This window comes from Chlorocebus sabaeus, chromosome 3, assembly GCF_047675955.1.
Source record: "Chlorocebus sabaeus isolate Y175 chromosome 3, mChlSab1.0.hap1, whole genome shotgun sequence".
Lineage (NCBI taxonomy): Eukaryota > Metazoa > Chordata > Mammalia > Primates > Cercopithecidae > Chlorocebus > Chlorocebus sabaeus.
Window position 1 is genome coordinate 26,891,475 of NC_132906.1, and position 20,474 is coordinate 26,911,948.

Below are 20,474 nucleotides of genomic sequence, written 5' to 3' on the forward strand. Positions count from 1 at the left end.
ATCGATTTGGCTATTGATACTTGTGTATGCTTCATAAAGTTCTCATGCTATGTTCTTCAGCTCCATCAGGTTATTTATGTTCTTCTCTAAACTGGTTATTCTAGTTAGCAATCCCTGTAACCTTTTATCAAGGTTCTTAGCTTCCTTGCATTGGGCTAAAACATGATCCTTTAGCTAGGAGGAGTTTATTATTACGCACCTTCTGAAGCCTACTTCTGTCAATTTGTCAAACCCATTCACTATCCAGTTTTGTTCCCTTGTTGGTGAGGAGCTGTGATCCTTTGGAGGGAAGAGTCATTCTGGTTTTTGGAATTTTTGATATTTTTGCACTGGTTTTTCCTTATCTTCATGGATTTGTGTACCTTTGATCTTTGATGCTGATAACCTTTGGATGGGATTTTTGTGTGGGTGTCCTTTTTGTTGATGTTAATGTTATTACTTTCTGTTTGTTAGTTTTCCTTCTAACAGAGGAGTTTGCTGGAGGTTGACTCCAGACCTGTTTGCCTGGATATCACCAGCAGAGGCTGCAGAACAACAAAGATTGCTGCCTGCTCCTTCCTCTGGAAGCCTTGTCTCAGAGGGGCACCTGCCAGATGCCAGCCAGAGCTCTCCTGTATGAGGTGTCTGTTGACCCCTGCTGGGAGGTGTCTCCCAGTCAGGAAGCATGGGGTTCAGGGACCCACAGGGTTCAGGGACCCACATGAGGAGGCAGTCTGTCCCTTAGCAGAGCTCGAGTGCTGTCCTGAAAGATCCGCCACTCTCTTCAGAGCCGGCATTCAGGAATTTTTAAGTCTGTTGAAGCTGTGCCCACAGCCGCCCCTTCCCCCAGGTGCTCTGTCCCAGGGAGATGGAAGCTTTATCTATGAATCCCTGTCTGGGGCTTCTGCCTTTCCTTCAGAGATGCCCTGCCCAGTGATGAGGAATCTAGAGAGGCAGTCTGACTACAGCAACTTTGCTGTGCTGTGCTGGGCTCTGCCCAGTTCGAACTTCCTGGCAGCTTTGTTTACACTGTGAGGGGAAAACCACCTACCCAAGCCTCAGTAATGGCAGATACCCCTCCCCCACCAAGCTTAGGTATCTCAGGTCGACTTCAGACGGCTGCTGTGCTGGCAGCAAGAACTCAAGCCAGTGGATCTTAGCTTGCTGGGCTCTGTGGGGGTGGCATCTGCTGAGAAAGACCACTTGGCTCCCTGGCTTTAGCCCCCTTTCCAGAGGAGTGAATGGTTCTGTCTCACTGGTTTTCCAGGTGCCAGTTTTTACAGAAAAAAACTCCTGCAGCTAGCTCAGTGTCTGCCCAAACAGCAGCCAAGTTTTGTGCTTGAAACCCAGGGCCCTGGTGGTATAGGCACCTGAGGGATTCTCCTGGTTTGCAGGTTGCAAAAAACCATGGAAAAAGCGTAGTATCTGGGCTAGATAGCATCATCCCCCATGGCATAGTCCCTCAAGGCTTCCCTTGGCTAGGGGAGGGAGTTCCCCAACCCCTTGCACTTCCCAGGTGAGGTGATGCCCCACTCTGCTTCTGCTTGCCCTCCATGGGCTGCGCCCACTGTCTAACCAGTCCCAGTGAGATGAGCTTGGCACCTCAGTTGGAAATGCAGAAATCACCCACTTTCTGCATTGGTCTCATTGGGAGCTGCAGACCGGAACTCTCCCTATTCAGCCATCTTGCCAGTCACCCTATCCTCATTTTATAGATAAGCTTCCCTCAAAGAAGTTAAGTAATTTGTTCTATCCAAAGTTACCTAGTTAGAAAAGGCAGACCAGAACCCAGGCCTCTGTGCTCTTTCTGCCATCTGTTCCCTTATTATACAGCTCCACTAGTTGGTGCTGACTCTCATATATGAGAATACAGATATGATTGGGATCAAGTAGTGGAAAGTCTTATATTTGTGGTTGAGGAATTTCCATTTGGTCTGATAGGTAATTACACTCTCCGAGTGAAATGAAAGTTGCATTTTAATTGGTAACATCTAGCAATGGTGCACGGATTTTACTAGTTAAATCTCTACAAACAGATGATGCTATGGTTTCTAGGCATCAGCTAAAAAGTCTGAGGTTAGGATGGCGATATTGTACATATAGAGTAGGGATAAAGTATAAGAAATATGATATAAAAACAATGGAGATAACTCAGCCAATTGATTGTGAAGTATAAAAGAGAGAAGAATTAAAGAAAACATCCCAATAGTGGCTACCAACTGAGTGAGATCAGTTTGAGGAGATGGATAAATTCAGATAGAGTTTGAGGTAGAGGCAGAATCTCCAAATAAGACTATTCTGTAGGCAACTGAAAATATTGGAACTACAGCTCAAGTTAGAATTTAGGAAAAGCCATTTGAGTTCTCCTAGTCCCAGATTTTTTTCTTTACTTGTAAAATAGGGATAAAAATGCCAATTTAGCCTTCTCAAGGATAGCCAGTGGAGCAAATGAGATATCTGAAAAGAAAATTCTTTGCAAACTGTAAAACAAAAATATGGGAAGGCGTATCTGGGAGGCAGAGGCAAAGAAACAGTACAAAGTTTCCATGGTGGGTAAATCCTTTGAGGAAATATAGACAGAGGTGAGCCGAGTACAAAGATGGGGCTCCAGTGGGTGTCCACAATAGGGTAAAGATGAAATGACTGGGGGTCAGAAGGGCAAGCAGTCAGGAAATGGAAAACCATGAGGCCTCAGGGCTACAGAAGTCAGATGAGTGGAGGTTTCGAAGATGTGAGAATTGAAGTCTACAGAGTGACTGAAAAAGGAGTTTGAGAAAAGACCAGTAGAACTGGCTGCTGAGCAGGGACAAATGATCTTAATCTTAGTCATGTAAAACTCTGAGGAGGGTCTCCTCTGAGGTGGAGGGCATGGGGCAGGGAAGGTGTATTGCTGTAGATTAGGAAGAAGATAATCACAAAGAAACAACACCAGAGTCCTCTGGTTCAGGGTGTCTAGATGTAAGACAACAGGAAGAAATGGTACAGAATTTCAGTTGGTCACAGAGTTTGGTAGGAGGAATCACTAGCATTTGGTGCTCAGAGAGCAAAGGTTACACAGCTATAGAGTGGGAAGGTTGAGAGTCAAGCCTGGTCTCCTGGATTTCTGGTAGACTGTACATTCTACCACACTATGGCTCAGGTGTATGATGTTCAGAGAGGAGGAGAGATGAACAGAGGAAGAAACTGAAGTTACATGAGAAAGATGCACTGCCAGTAAGAGTCACGGTGACCCAGGGAGAAAAAGTACACATCCTCCCTCCCTGACTCAAAGTCTTTCTCCAGCAACAAACCTTTTGCAGTAACTGCAGAACTCAAAGGCATCCTCTCTCCTTCCTGAGGTCACTGTCTCAACTGCTGCTTTTTTTTTTTTTAAATTAGCTTCCTGCCTTCAGCTTTCTACACAACCCCTCTGATCACTGATAACTTTCCTGTTACTGAATCACCTGGTACTTTTTTTTTTTTTTTTTTTTTTTTTTTTTTTTTTTTTTTTTTGAGACAGAGTCTCACTCCATCACCCAGGCTGGAGGGCAGTGGCGCAATCTTGGCTCACTGCTGCAACCTCCGCCTTCAGGGTTCAAGTTATTCTTGTGCCTCAGCCTCCTGAGTATCTGGGATTTATAGGCAAGCACCACCACATTTCTCCGTACCAAGGAATTGGGGTTTCATCCTGAGGGCAGTGAGAGCCTCTGAAAGGTGGAGAGCAGATCTGTGTTCTAGAGAGGTGACACTGGCAGCAGATGAGGACAGTTTGGTGGAAGCAAGCCCAAGTACAGAGAGGGTAGTTTTTGTATTTTTAGTAGAGATGAAGTTTCACCATGTTGGCAAGGCTGGTCTTGAACTCCTGGCCTCAAGTGATCTGCCCACCTCGGCCTCCCAGAGTGCTGGGATTACAGGCATGAGCCACCGCACTGGGTCCACCTGTTACTTTTTATTCCCATTGAACACTCACTTCTCCTTAAAGGAGTCTTTTTCTCAGCCTTCTTGGCATTGTGCTCTTGACTCTCCTTGTATCATTTGGCCAGTCTTTCTCAATCATCGTTCCAGCCTCTTCTCTCTGCCTGTCCCTTAATTGTTGGTGTTCCCCAAGGTTCTATCCTCCTTTGTTCTCACACCCCCCTGTGTGAGCCTCTCCACTCCTCTGGCTTCAGTTACTATCAAGTGTTGACAGCCTTACATTTATCAGGTTCAGGTTCACCTAGTTCCTCCTCCCCAGCTATATAGAGCAACAGGATAGCTCCATTTGCCTATTTCTTGAATGCCTCAAATCCAAAATGCCCCAAATTAAACTCCCCATTTCTTCAGCCCAATCAGCATTTTCTCCATAGGTTCCTTTTATTCATGAAAGGCACCACTTCCTTCCCCTAATACCTGAGATGAACCTTGACTTCCCTTTTCCCTGACCTTCTATATTTAGTCCACCCACAGTCTGGTCAGTTCTCACTCCATAGCTCTCAGTCCCATCCAGGTCTGTGCAGCCTCTCTGTCCTGCACAATCACAAGAGCACCCCACTCACCTCTCTGTACTTGGGCTTGCCTCTCAAACTGTCCTCATCTGCTGCCAGCGTCACCTCTCTAAAGTGCAGGTCTGCTCTCCACCTTTCAGAGGCTCTCACTGCCCTCAGGATGAAACCCCAATGCCTTGGTATGGAGAAAGGCCTCGCAGGAACCGCTCTCTGCCCACCCATCCTCCTTGCATGCCTCACCTAGTCTCCACTATATTACTTACACTTCCCCAACTTGCCATGTGCTCTCAACTTCGGGCCTTTGTACATGGTTTTCCACTGCCCAAAGTCCCTGTCCCTCTCTCCTTAGTCAATTCGTCTCCCTCAGAACCTTAAAAAATCTCCCCCCCATTCCCCAAGGCTGGTGTGGTCCCTCCCCTGCATTCTCATAGCATTCTCGAGGTTTCTATCTGTGTTCCCTTCTTCCTCATAAAGCTTTGTCCTGTTGACTTGTTTGACCCAGTCACCACCCCAGAGGTTCCTTTTGGTCCGAGATCATGTTTTCTTCACTGTCATATACACAGGGCTGAATATATGTGGCACAGAGAAGCAGGACAGTGTTTTGATTGAGCAGACAACTGGATTCAAGCCACATCCTACCACTAACCTGCGAGGGAATTTGGGCACACAAGTTATTCCATGCCTGTGCACTTTGGTCTTCTCATCTATAAAATGATCAAATCAGAGTACTTAGAGCTGTTATCAAGTAAAAGTAGCAAGGATTGTTTGAGGACTAATTGAGTTAGTAACATAAGGAGCATGGCAGAGTGCCCGGCACAGAGTAACAGAGTACAACTCGCTGTTGCTGCCCCTTGTTGGGTGAAGGAGCATCTGTGGCTTGAGGTGGGGTGGGCTGATAAAGGAAATGCCTTTCCCCAGAGCCTTTGGGCAGGTTTGACCAAGACAGATAGCTTGAAGTGAGGAGCCTTGAGGGTAGCAATCAGAAAGTCAAGAATCTTGATGCCAGTTTACCAGAAGGGTTTCCAATGTGGGAGTTACAGATGGCAGAGACAGTGGGCAAACAGTATACTCAGAAGGTCACTGAGGAGCAACTAGGGAGGCTTCCGCATGGCAGGTCTACCAGTTTTCCCCCTCTGTCTCAGGGCTGCTCTACACAGAAGCCTATCATTATTTCCTTGTTAAGATGATGCAAAGTGCACCAACCTCTGTTCTCCAGGTTATTTGCACTGTAGCAATTTGCCACAAGGTCAGGGTAGCTCGTTGTCTAATTGCACACTGCTTGTGGCTATTCTGGGTTTGTGTCAGTGCGTCTTCAGACTCTGCGGGCGGGACACAGATTCAAATCTGGGAACCACAGGTGAGCAAACCCCTCTGCTCATAGTCAGTGTTGACGGAGAGGGGTTAGTGTGGGAGGAGTCTGTGCCAATATCTAATGATCCCATAAGAATGTATCAAAAGATACATTTTTCTAAGTACAAATAAAAATAACATCTGTGAGATCTGGAACAGTTGCAGCTTTGCTATCACTGTGACAACATTCTAAGCATCGACGTAAGCTATTCACCCTCATCAGACTTTAACTGGTCACGCAGCATGTTTGGTTTTCTTCCTAACTCAAATATGGAATCTCCATCTGCTGCTGCTGCTCCCTGTCTCTTCTTTGTTGTTTAATTACCAGCAAAGCTGCAGGAGATGAAGTCTTAATTCTGTCTTTGTTCTGAATTCCCTTTCAGTACAGTAAGCTGTGCACATGCTTACTCCCTTCCCATTAAGGCCGTGGAAATTATGCTGCCAAATTATTTCCCAGTTTCCCTTGAATTTACCTCTTCATATATTTCTCAGCTTCCTGTCACATACTTCATTGGTCTGGCTAATTTTTACAGTCACATCTAGCAGACAATTTTCTTTTCTTTTGTTTCTTTTTTCTTTTTCTTCCTTTCTTTTTCTTTTTCAGGCTAGTGAAATGTTGCAGTGTGGTGTAGTCAAATGTATTTTATATTGGCAGGAAAGTACAATCAAAATATTTTAAAGATATCTCAAGAGAAAGTGTTGAGCTAAATGGAATTTTGAATGTGGGCTGGCCCTGCTTTTTGTTGGTAGCCTTTAGCTACATGAGGTTTCTAGGAAGGATGTTTGTGTTTTTTTTTCCTTTAGCTTTCTGGGGAATAAGATGCTCTTAGTATCAACACCTCTGGCTGCTGTGATTATACTCTCCCTACAACTGCGGCTGTTTGACAACCATCTATCACTCTTATTTCCCATTCCCATCCAGCCCACTGTGGGGCCTAGAACCAACCCCAACCTCAAGCAGAGGAACTGAAACAATTCTAGAACTCAGTGTTGCCCTTGGTGTTGCTCTGATCTTGATCTTGTGCCTCAATTCTAACATTAAACTTCTCTTTTGTTCATGAGATGTTGTTCCCAGTTCATTAGGGGAAATGGACCCTTGTTTTGGCATTCTTGGTCTGAGTCTCTGCGCTCAAGGCTTTGTCTAACTCAGAACTCGGGACTCAGGGTCCACCTGCACTAGCCATGCCTCCTCCTAAGTCTGAAGTTCTCTCCTTGCACTGTGGCCTGGTAGTAAGGGCCTTGCTGCTTACAAACGGACTTCCCCAATGAGGTCTGCCTTCCTCCCCAGCTGCTTAAGAAGTCCTTATTGCTGGGGTCTGTTTTTGGTCCACCTGCTCCCCTCAAATCCTTGGTGGACGACCAATTACTATTGTTTTCGGTGACCTCTTGTCTGTGGTCATGCCTGCTGGATTTCATGCCCTGCCTTTGACAAGGAACTTACCCCAGCATCTGTATCTTACAGTGTCCCTGAGGGCCTGCTATATTCCAGCAAGGGAGAAGTCCAGGGCTTGGTCCTGCCTCTCTCGAGCTGCCCTTTTCACTGCAATTCACAGCCCTATTGATCTTGAGATAGAACAAGTGGTGGTCTTCATGGTCAAAGAGTTAAATCAAAGCTTTCATATCTATTTCTACTTTTTCAGCCCCTTCTCTAACTTCTTAAACAGTAAGCTTTCCCTAAGATTCTAACAGAATCTTGGCTCTAAAGTCAGGTTCTTTAAGACTAAAGTAGGTTCTATATGGCCATGTGGATGGACAAGAATGTCCTTTTCAATAAAAGGCCATTTGTAATGAAATCTTTATGTAAAAATTCCTCTGACTGATTTCATATCAGTCTTAGTTCTCATGCCTTGTCTCCTTGTCCCCTAGGCTCTGTGTGTTAACTCTGGTTCTAGTGCCCTACCCATCCAGAGCTGACACATCATTATGACATTAATCCGGCTCCACATTTTCTTTATTGACCTGGCTTTTGCAAGCTGCCTGTACCACCTCTAGTATTCCAACGGAGTACCTTCTGATTGTGCATTTAGTCCTGCTGTCCTGGCCCTGCCAACTGACAGAAAGTATAATTCACTGTAAGATTGAGTTAAGACACTATCTCCAAGCTTCTAGTTTTGTTGTATTCACTTTCCTGAGTCAGGCTCACAGAGTTCCAGCCTCTATGTGACTATTTCCCTGAATTGTATCTGCCACCCTGACCTGTCTCCTGAGCTCTAAAGGATGTGCTCCCCATTCCAGCTAATGGCCTCACCATTCACCTTATAATCTAAGCTAGGAACCTCAGACTTGCTGTTGAGATACATCAAAACAAAAGAGCCATTATCCATGTAATCAGAACTAAGGCCCCAGCAGTCAACTCAGAAATAGGATTGGATGCTTAGCTCTGCACATGAGAAATTGCAACATATCAGTTCTCAAGAAATCAACTTACACCCGTAGAACCCATAGGGAACTACACCCACAGAACTAATAGGGAACTAATTTTTTTTTTTAACTTTTATTGTAGATTCAGGGGTACATGTGCAGTTTTGTTATATAGGTGTATTCGTGTCACAGGGATTTCTTGTATGGATTATTTTGTCACTCAAGTACCTAGCTTAGTACCCAATAACTATTTTTTCTGATTCTCTCCCTTCTCCTCCATCCAGATCTCAAGTAGATCCCAGCGTTTGTTGTTCTTCTCTTTGTGTCCATCTGTTCTCATAATTTAGCTCCCACTTATAAGTTAGAACTTGTGGTATTTGGTTTTCTCTTCCTACGTAAGTTTGCTAAGGATGATGGCCCCCAGCTCCATCCATGTTCCTGCAAAGGGCAAGATCTCATTCTTTGGTTATACAGTATTCCATGGTGTATATGTACCACATTTTCTTTATCCAGTCTACCATTGATGGACATGTAGGTTGATTCCATGTCTTTGCTATTGTGAATAGTGCTGCAATGAACATATGCGTGCATGTGTCTTTATGATAGAATGATTTATATTCCTTTGGGTATATACCAGTAGTGGAATTGCTGGGTCAAATGGTAGTTCTATTTTTAGCTCTTTGAAGAATCCTCAATTTTCCACAGTGTCAGAACTAATTTACACTCTCACAAATAATGTATAAGCATTTTCTTTTTTCTGCAACCTCGCCAGCATCTGTTTTTCTTTGACTTTTTAGTCATAGCCATTCTGACTGGTGTGAAATGTTATCTCATTGTGTTTTTGATTTGCATTTATCTAATGATCAGTGATATTGAGCTTTTTTCATATGCTTATTGGCCACATGAATAATATGTCTTCTTTTTAAAAGTTTCTGTTCATGTCCTTTGTCTACTTTTTAATGGAGTTTTCTTTCTTATAGATTGGTTTAAGTTCTTTATAAATGCTGGATATTAGACCTTTGTCAGATGCATAGTTTGCAAAAATTTTCTCCTATTCGTAGGTTGTCTGTTACTCTGTTGATAGTTTCTTTTGCTGTGCAGAAGCTTTTAATTACATCCCGTTTATCAATTTTTGCTTTTGTTGTAATTGCTTTTGGCATCTTCATCATGAAATCTTTGCCAGACAGGGAACTAATTTTTAACACAGAACTCTGTTTGGTAAATTTAGAATGGGGATTATAATGGGGTATCCAACTTTCCTTTTATTGCATTCTTCCAGTTCACAATCCATAGTCACTTTTTTAAAAAATTTATTTTACAGACAGAGAGTCTCACTCTGTCATCCAGACTGGAGTACAGTGGCATGATCATAACTCACTGCAACCTCAAACTCCTGGGCTCAAGCAATCCTCTTGCCTCAGTCTCCTGAGTAGCACACCACCAAGCCTGGCTAATTTTTTAAAATTACTTTTTGTAGAGATGGGGGGGTCTCACTATGTTGACCAGGCTGATCTTGAACTCTGGGTCTCAAGTGATCCTCCCACCTTGGCCTCCCAAAATGTTGGGATGACAGGTCCATAGTCCCTCTTCCAGAGAAACTTCACTGAGCAGATGAGTTGTCAGAGGGTTCCATGGAAGAAATAAGCTTTGAGTAAAGGAGTGGAGTAATCTTGAGAGATTCTCATTATGAGCATGTCAGAATAATCAAAGTAATCCGTGTTTCTATAGAGAGATGGCATCAACTCTCACATTCACATAAGGTATAAAAAGTAAACTCCTCTTGATGTCTTTCTAGCAAGCATCAAGAGGAGTTTACTTTTTATACCTTATGTGAATGTGAGAGTTTATGTCATCAACTCATCCTTGGTAGCTAATGAGAAGACAGGTTGAAGTTAGATCATCCCTACATTCATTCACAAAGGTGGAACAATGAGGGAGCACTTAGTGCCAAGTACCCTGAGAAGCACACACTGTCTCTCTACCTCTCATATAATATAACAACTCTATGAAATAGATCTTACATATCCTTGCGGTGGTTGAGTTATGCACTCCCAATTGGTATGTCCAAGTCCTAACCCCAGGTACCTGTGAAAGTGGCCTTATTTGGAAATAAGGTCCTTGTAGATGTAATGTTAAGATGAAGTCATACTGAATATGGTGGACCCTAAGTCCAATATGACTGGTGTCCTTATAAGAAAAGGAAACGACACAGAGACACAGAGAAAAGACAATGTGAAGAGACACAAGGAAAATGCCAATAATGACAGAGTCAAGAGATTGGAATCACATGTCTGTTAGGCAAGAAATGCCAAGGGTTGCTGGTAACCACCCGAAGCTAGAAGAGACAAGGATGGATTCTTCCCCAGAGCCTTCTAAGGAAGCACAGCCCTGCTGTATTAGTACACTGTCACACTGCTATAAAGAAAGACCTGAGACTGGGTAATTTATAAAGAAAAGAGGCTTTAATGGGCTCATGGTTACATAGGCTATACAAGAAGCATGGCGGCTTCTGCTTCTGGGGAGGCCTCGGGGAACTTTAACTCGTGGCCTAAGGTGAAGCAGGAGCAGTTGTCTTACATGGCAGGAACACGAGGAAGAGAGAAGGGGGAGGTGCTACACACTTTTTTTTTTTTTTTTTTGAGACGGAGTCACCCAGGCTAGAGTGCAGTGGCCAGATCTCGGCTCACTGCAAGCTCTGCCTCCCAGGTTTACGCCATTCTCCTGCCTCAGCCTCCCGAGTAGCTGGGACTACAGATGCCCGCCACCTCGCCCGGCTAGTTTTTTTGTATTTTTGAGTAGAGACGGGGTTTCACCGTGTTAGCCAGGATGGTCTCGATCTCCTGACCTCGTGATCCGCCCCTCTTGGCCTCCCAAAGTGCTGGGATTACAGGCTTGAGCCACTTTGCCCGGCCGGTGCTACACACTTTTAAACACTCACGAGAACTCACTCACTATCACGAGAACAGCACCGAGGGGATGGTGCTAAACCAATCATGTGAAATTGTTCCCATGATCCAATTACCTCCCACCAGGCCTCACCTCCAACACTGGAGATTACAATGGAACATAAGATTTGGGTGAACACAGATCCAAACCATATCCCCTGCTGACACCTTGATTGCAGACTTCTGGCCTCCAGAATTGTGTGAGAGAGAATAAATTTCTGTTGTTTTAAGCTACCCTGTTTGTGATACTTTGTTAAGATAGCCCTAGGAAACTAGTACAACCTCCATTTTCCAAATGAAGTAAGGTATGCTCGGAAATGCTGCTTTACCCAATTGCAATTTCTTAGAGCTCCCTGACTGCAAACTCTTGAACCACATACTCCTTTACTCCCTTGCTGGTTGATCTAGCCTATTAGGTGCTGGTTCCCTTTCTCTTCTGTTAACATCATATTCTAGATAAATGACAACATCTTCAAGATAAATTACATAACAACATCAGCATTCTCCCAAGTCTGATTGTGCAGAACATTAGTTCTATGAGATGTTAGACTGTGTTAGCATGCAAAAAAAAAGTTTTCAAGGTTAAAAAAAAGAGACAGCGAAATTCTGTGTAAATCAGGCTTTTTTTGTTTGTTTGTTTTCTGTAGGACCTCATAGAAACTTCAAAATGTACTGTGAATCTCCAAAAGGGGCATATTAGAGCTTGCCATGTTTCTCAGGCTGATTTGACCAAGAAAGTCTTTTCTTTACAGAGCATCTCGTGGATTCGTGTTTAGTGGGAGATACTGTGGGAAGTGCTAACTTGAAGGATTAATAACTCTTTTCTTTTCTTTTTTTGACATCATTTACATGCCAACCATGTTTTTTGAGTATTATCTTCACATAGATGTCTAAAGAAGAATTGAAAAATATTCTTGCTGCATCAGAAATATGTTGACAAACCACCTTTTGGGATAGGTTAAATTAACTACTGCTTTACCATACCTCCTTTATTCTTTAGATCATTATATGGATTCTCAGGGTCAAGGTCTTCTAGTCAAAGGCCATTAGGGACATGGCTGTCGTTAACAAAATTGGGTTCATGGACTTCTTGTATCCAGAGAAAATGCACACTATTGGAAACTGCGGTGTCTCAGGAAAGGTTGTTAGTCAGGAATTATATATACTATAAGATTTGTGCTCATGTTAGGTAATTTGAGGATAATATTCCAGGAAGTAGGGCTTTGCAGAAACAAATGTGGTTTTTAGTTCTTCTAACAGACTCTGAAAACAGGGACCCAGATTATCGTACCCAAGCAATGAAAATATGTCCCCCCAAATTTGTGTGTTCTTTTCTAGCTGTCCAATAGGCTTTCCTCCCACAGTCATGGGCTGCTCCATAGTATTTATACATGTGCAGCAAGAAGTGGTTAGCACAAATTTCTCTTTAGCTAGCTAAGAAGAGATTTAAGGCTACGTGATAATCCATGACAACTCTGCCTTACAAATTTAAATTTAAACCTAGGCTTCCAGAGCAGTAGTAGTATAATTTATGACTTTTTTTCAGGCTCAGAGACAAGTTTTAGGTGATACTTTCCAGCTGTAGCTGTCATTGCTTGTATAGTGTCATTTTTAAGTGTCAACTTGACTGGATTAAGGAATACCTGAATAACTTGTAAAGCATGACTTCTGCGTATGTCTGTGAGGGTGTTTCCAGAGGAGATTATTGTATAAAATCAGTGGACTGTGTGGGGAACCTCTGCTCTCAATCGGTGGGCACTGTCTAATTGGCTTGGGGCCAGAATAGAGCAAAAAATAAGAAAAAGGGATTTGCTCTCTTGCTCCTGGAGCTGGGACATTCTTCTCCTTCTGCCCTTAGACATTAGAACTCCAGGCTCTCTGGCCTTAGGACTCCAGGACTTTCACCAGTGGGTCCCCGGGTTCTCAGGCCTTCAAACTCAGCCTGAGAATTACACCTGGTTCTGAGGCCAACTGAGGCACGCTGTTAGCATTCCAGGGTCTCTAGCTTGCAGATTGCCTGTTGTGGGACTTCTTAGCCTCCGTAATTGTGTGAGCCAATTCCCCTAATAAATCTCCTCTCATCTAAATATCTATCTATCTATCTATCTATCTATCTATCTACTTATTATGTATCTACCAATTATCTATCATCTGTCAATCATCTATCAATCATCTATTATCTATCGATTATCATCTATCAATTACCCATCATCTATCAAATATCTATCATCTATCTATCATCTATCAGTTATCTATAATCTATCATTTATCTATCAATCATCTATTATCTATCGATTATCTATCAATTATCTATCATCTATCTATCATCTATAATTCTATAATATCCTATTGGTTCTGTCTGTCTGAAGAACCCTGACCAAAACACATAGTATGCAACACAAGAATGCAGCCCTCTGTCTGAAGAGTTATCTCAAGTAGACTGTGCTTGAGTTTTTTGGAGATTTCTTTGCATTCTTTTTAGGGAAACAACATCCACTGGAGGGGTGGTAGTTTTAAACAACTGAAATTCTCTAACAATTTTCCTGAATACACAGGAAAGTTAGTGTGTGGCAGGTGACCGTAAGCCTTATGTCCACATAAGAAGGACTGTCCTGGTGAAGCAGAAACTGTATTAATATTGGCAATTTAAAAATCGTTAATTACAACAGGAATTCACCATTTTCTATATTTGGTCGTGGTGGAGGCAGTGTCACTAGAGATGGGAAAATTCCTTCAGTGAAGTCAAACAAGTCCTGCTAAGCAGGCTGGAGTGTCTCTGAAGTAACTGTTTTTACCCAGGATAGGCCCAATCTTTGTTCTCACTCCTCAAGGATTAGAGTTTGTTGATAGGCTTGTAAGGACCTCAGCAGATGTATTTTTCTGGAGTGCAGTGGTGCAATCACGGCTCACTGTAGCCTCGACTTCCTGAGTTCAAGCAATCCTCCTGCCTCAGCTTCCCAAGTATCTGAGACTTCATCTATTTTATAGGTGTTCTTGTAGTGTCAGGAGACCTCTTCTTCTTCTTTTTTTTTTTTTTTTTGGTTATACTTTAAGTTATGGGATACATGTGCAGAATGTGCAGGTTTGTTACATAGGTATGCAAGGGCCATGGTGGTTTGCTACACCCAACAAACCATCATCTACATTAGGTATTTCTTCTAATGCTATCTGTCCTCTAGCTGCCCACCTGCCAATAGGCTCTGGTGTGTGATATTCCCCTCCCTGTGTCCATGTGTTCTCATTGTTCAATTCCCACTTGTAAGTGAGAACCTATGGTGTTTACTTTTCTGTTCCTGTGTCAGTTTGCTGAGAATTATGGTTTCCAGCTTTATCCATATCCCTGCAAAGGATATGAACTCATCCTTTTTTATGGCTGCATAGTATTCCATGGTGTATATGTGTCACATTTTCTTTATCCAGTCTATCATTGACGGACATTTGGGTTGGTTCCAAGTCTTTGCTATTTTGAGTAGTGCTGCAATAAACATACTTGTGAATGTGTCTTTATAGTACAATGATTTATAATCCCTTGGGTATATACCCAGTGATGGGATTGCTGGGTCAAAAGGTATTTCTGGTTCTAAATACTTGAGGAATCACCACACTGCCTTCCACAATGGCTGAACTAATTTACATTCCCACCAACAATGTAAAAGCATTCCTATTTCTCCACGTCCTCTCCAGCATCTGTTGTTTCCTGACTTTTTAATGATTGCCATTCTAACTGGCATGAGATGATACCTCACTGTGGTTTTGATTTACATTGTTCTAATGACCAGTGATGATGAGCTTTTCTTCATATGTTTCTTGGCCACGTAAATGTCTTCTTTTGAGAAGTGTCTGTTCATATCCTTTGCCCACTTTTGATGGGGTTGTTTGCTTATTCTCGTAAATTTGTTTAAGTTCCTTGTAGATTCTGGATATTAGCCCTTTGTCAGATGGATAAATTGCAAAAATTTTCTCCCATTCTGTAGGTTGCCTGTTCACTCTGATGATAGTTTCTTTTGCTGTGCAGAAGCTCTTTAGTTTAATTAGATCCCATTTGTCAATTTTGGCTTTTGTTGCCATTGCTTTTGTGTTTCAGTCATGAAATCGTTGTCCATGCCTATGTTCTGAATGGTATTGCCTAGGTTTTCTTCTAGGGTTTTTATTATTTTACGTTTTATGTTTAAGTCTTTAACCTATCTTAAGTTAATTTTTGCATAATGTGTAAGGAAGGAGTCCAGGTTCAGTTTTCTGTATATGGCTAGCCAGTTTCCCCAGCACCATTTATTAAATAGGGAATCCTTTCCCCATTTCTTGTTTTTGTCAGGTTGTCAAAGATCAGATGGTTGCAGATGTGTGGTGTTATTTCTGCAGCCTTGGTTCTGTTCCATTGGTCTATATATCTGTTTTGGTACCAGTACCACACTGTTTTGGTTACTGTAGCCTTGTAGTATAGTTTGAAGTCAGGTAGCATGATGCCTCCAGCTTTGTTCTTTTTGCTTAGGATTGTCTTGGCTATATGGCATCTTTTTTGGTTCCATATGAAATTTAAAGTAGTTTTTTTTCTAATTCTGTGAAGAAACTCAATGGTAGCTAGATGGGGATAGCATTGAATGTATAAATTACTTTAGGCAGTATGGCCATTTTCATGATATTGATTCTTCCTATCCATGAACATGGAATGTTTTTCCATTTGTTTGTGTCCTCTCTTATTTCCTTAAGCAGTGATTTGTAGTTCTCCTTGAAGAGGTCCTTCATATCCCTTGTAAGTTGTATTCCTAGGTATTTTATTCTCTTTGTAACAATTGTGAATGGGAGTTCACTCATGATTTAGTTCTCTTCTTGTCTATTATTGGTGTATAGGAATGCTTGTAATTTTTGCACATTGATTTTGTATCCTGAGACTTTACTGAAGTTGTTTGCTGAAGGAGGTTTTAGGCTGAGATTATGGGATTTTGTAAATATACAATCATGTCATCTGCAAACAGAGACAATTTGACTTCCTCTTTTCCTATTCGAATATGCTTTATTTCTTTCTCTTGCCTGATTGCCCTGGCCAGAACTTCCAATGCTATGTTGAATAGGAGTGGTGAGAGAGGGCATCCTTGTCTTCTGTGTATTTTCAAAGGGAATGCTTCCAGCTTTTGCCCATTCAGTATGATATTGGCTGTGGTTTTGTCATAAATAGCTCTTATTATTTTGAAATTATGTTTCATCAATATCTAGTTTATTGAGAGTTTTTAGCATAAAAGGGTGTTGAATTATATCAAAGGCCTTTTCTGCATCTATTGAGATAATCATGTGGTTTTTGTCATTGGTTCTGTTTCTGTGGTAGATTACATTTATTGATTTTTGTGTGTTGAACCAGCCTTGCATCCCAGGGATGAAGCCAACTGGATTGTAGTGTATAAGCTTTTTGATGTGCTGCTGGATTCAGTTTGCCAGTATTTTACTGAGGATTTTTACACTGATGCTCATCAGGGAAATTGGCCTGAAATTTTCTTTTTTTTTTTTTTTTGTTTTGCCTCTGTCAGGTTTTGGCATCAGGATGATGCTGGCCTCATAAAATGAGTTAGAGAGGAGTCCCTCTTTTTCTATTGTTTGGAATAGGTTCAGAAGAAATAGTACCAGCTCCTCTTTGTACCTCTGGTAGAATTCGGCTGTGAATCCATCTGCTCCTGGGCTTTTTTTTTGGTTGGTAGGTTATTAATTACTGCCTCAATTTCAGAACTTGTTATTGGAGACCTCTTCTTTTTCAATGCATTTTGAATTCAGGACTAATCCCAAATCAAATGCCAATATCAGTGTATAAGTATTCTTTTTTCTTTTGTCAGCTTGCAGGTCTGAATGAGGGCAATTTACTTTGCCATCTGAACTTATTTAAGTCTAGCTTTACCTAGACTTGCTATCACAAAGTCAGTGACAGCATATCCTACTAGTCAATTTTTACTTTTTGTTTGTTTGTTTGTTTTTTCAGTCTGAACCAACAACAAGCAAAGTTAAATTATGGATATCCAAGAGAGTCTATAGAAGGTCCATGCAAGGTATGGAGAATTCCTCAAAAGAGGTAATCAATCATCAGCTTCTTTTTCTACAGATGAAGGAGAGAGGGTCACTGGATTTAGAGTGTTACAGTGATGAACAGTGATATTTGAAGGGAAACCAACAATTTCCTCAGAGATTAAGTGACTAGCTGAAAAATCTTGAGTTATATCTATCAATAAAACAGGGGAATTATTAGGTTTAGTGTAGACCCTAGAACTAGTTTGACTGAGTCACTCCAGCTTCCACAAGCTTTGCTGCAGCTGCTAGAACTCTTAGACAAGACAACCATGCTGTGACTACTGGAGCTAATGAAAGACTGAAATAAATAATAGATTTTTGATGAGTCCCATGTCATTGAGTCAAAGCCCCTAGTGTTTTTTCAGACTTCTCATGACAAAAAAGTAAAGTGGGGTTGCTAATTGAGAATCTTGGAAAAAGATATTTTGATACACAGTTATTACAGTAATCTTTGTGCTTAAACATGAGCATTCTTTTTTTAACTCAAAAAAAGGGTACAGTCCTTAAAAGATATTTATATTAGCATATTTTACTTAAATATAATTAACTTAGAAAAAATAAAAATATTTTTATCAGCTTTTATTAGTAAGTTTGGTAAATAAAAGAGCTCTCGTAATAATTTTAAATTAATTTAAATTCAAAGGATATTTGAAAATCTAATTATTCCCATTGTCTTTCCTTTCATAGAATGACAAAACAAATCTTGTGTTACCTAATAGCCATTACAGTAAAACCAAAGATAGTGTAGGCACAAAAGACATATTAATAGCTTGATTATTCTGAATTTGGGGCCTGAATTTTGGAAGGAATCAAGAATAGTTGTTCCAGGAGACAAGATGTAAGTCATAAGTATCTAGGGTCCATAAATAATAGACGACATTGTAAAAACACATAGCAATTAACAATAGTCATTAGAAACAACATTTTATTAAAGCAAGGAGTCTTTTTAAAAATGATTTAAAAGTGTCAAAAAGCACTGAAAGTTAACAGAATATTTTATTAACATAAAGAAATATTTACTAATATGGGCATAGCATAACTTAATTTTTGTATATTAAAAAGACTCCAATTCTAACTTTACTCTTTTTATACATCATTCATGTAACATTCTACAGTAGAGAATTTATTAATGTGCCTTTACATGTATACATTTAGGCATACACAGATACGTAAATATGCAAATAGATAATACGTTTTAAATTTTACATTTTAACTATAGTTTTAAAATTAAATCTATTAGATAAAATAATATATATGTTAAAATAAAATTTACCCTCTGAATAAATGGTTTCAACTTTCCTAATAAACAGAAAATCAGCAGGATATTTATTATTATTTATTATCCTGTATACATATTTGTGTTTCTCTGTATTAAGCATTTATATTAATTATCATCTTTAACCAAAGTAATCAACCTTCCTTTTCTTTAGGCACAAAAGAAAAAGGAGAGAAAACATAACTTACTTAGATATTTTTTTGGTCTACTAGTATTTATTGCATACAATTTAAACAGTTTCAATATGTAAATATATGATGTCATTCAAAGGAATTTGCATATTTTGTTAATCTATTGTCATTTTAAGAAGTAAAGGTAATTGTATTTAATGACTAGTGTTTTTATGTTTCTTATTTAGAAATTGTCTAGGCATCCAAAGGATTATTATCAATTAACCATTTGTCTAAGTCCTTAAAGTTTGTTAAGGATCAGGAAATTACAATTTTAGTTAACAAATTAAATCTTATGATTTGTAGCATTGTAAGAATTTTATAAAAATTATAAAGGCATTTATTATTATCATTCACTTTAGTTTAATACAATTTTATATATATTAAACTAAAATTCTAAATTTAGACAAGTTATAGAAATAGTGGAATCTTGTTGAACTCATACAACCAATGTAGAAAATTCAGTTTAATAAAAAAAATTTAACTCAGGCCTTGTAGAAACCAAAATATTGCACTGACACTAGTTTTTGTATTAAAGTAATTTTTTGAAGACTCTGAATCATGTCAAACATGTAATCTTTTAACTTATTATATAATGCCTGTTCTTCTTTTCTCATAATTATAATAAAGGTTACTATGTAAATATACTGTTAGTGTCCACAGAAAGAAATGCAGTTTAATAACATTTTTTCCCTTTTTTTTCCAGACATTTTGACTATTTATCTGAACTAGATATCCCTTGAATGTGCACACAAAAAGTGAATGGCTCATTTGATAAGGTAAAGATTAATTTCTGAAGAGGGGGAAAAGAGAAAGAGAGGAGGGGGAATAGAGGGAAAAAAAGAAAGAAAAGGGAACCTGCTGCAGATGAATATGAAATCAACACCAAAAAAAAGGCTAATGATGTTCCCTCTGAAAAGAGAGGGAGGAAGGTTTATATGTAAAAGACTAGATTTTGAAATAAAAAAAGAGTGACATTAAGATTGGTTTAAGCCCTTGGCGATTTTATCAATTAACCAGCACTTATTAATTCCTAAAGTATGGAAATAAAAGAAGGGGCTATCACCAACTTTGAACAAAAGAATCATTGTTAGTCAAACAGAACAATCTTCTCTTGAAGATTTCTTCACTTTTCTAAAGTGCCTCTAAAGTAAACCATCGTGTTTGTATTAAAAGTTCCTCAGCGTGGCCATGGCGATTCCAGATTGTCCTTGGTGAAACTGTGCCCGCTGTAGAGATAAACATGCACATTTGTGTTACAGTGCAGAAATCTGAAAGAAACAGGTATCTGGAAGAAGTGCAGTTTTAGATTGAGTGGAGCCCATCAGATGTGAACTTGTCTGACCTTGATTCTCCGATCTTGAGTCTCCAGAATTTGGGCAAAAGTCAATTGTCTACAATGAGGGCTGAGAAATGAAAAAAAGATAAGACAGAGGAAGTCCTTACAAGTTTTTAAATGGTGACCTGACACAAAGTTTATCCAAACGCCAAAGTTTGTCCAAAGCATGTGAGTCCTGAATTCTCAGTCCCTGGAGCCAGAGGACAGACTTATGGGGACTTGGCTTGTCCTTGCCTTATGGGCTTTTCCTTGTATAAACGAACAACACTCAGGACAATAGACAAATCATAGAACAGATGTTAGAGGCTAGAAAACAATATTTCCGACTGACTAGATTTGCAACAAGTTTTACAGACTAGAAAGACTCTGAGGATCTATTCCTAGGAAAACAAAATAAACACATTGCTGACAGTTCTCAACAAAATATCAGAGCCTGGCCATGAACAGGGTCCCACATGTATGCATCATTACTGAGTCAAGGATACTTGCTTAAGGTAGCAAGGACTTCAGAAGAATCTCATGACACTCCATTTTTGTCAGTCC

General features: G+C 40.3%; 1 protein-coding gene across 10 annotated transcripts in view; it reads left to right on the forward strand.

Moving 5' to 3' along the window:
• CYSLTR2 (cysteinyl leukotriene receptor 2) overlaps positions 1–20,474 on the forward strand; it is a 179,017-nt gene that overhangs the window by 149,467 nt on the left and 9,076 nt on the right. For 8 of the 10 annotated variants that reach the window (XM_073014107.1, XM_073014124.1, XM_073014098.1 and 5 more), the window contains 2 exons: positions 17,061–17,150; positions 19,299–19,371. In XM_073014107.1, the coding sequence (XP_072870208.1) occupies positions 19,355–19,371 (17 nt within the window). In that variant the 5' untranslated portion in view covers positions 17,061–17,150; positions 19,299–19,354. The remainder of the gene's footprint in view (positions 1–17,060; positions 17,151–19,298; positions 19,372–20,474) is intronic. The other 2 variants (XM_073014130.1, XM_073014102.1) reach the window with 1 other exon arrangement.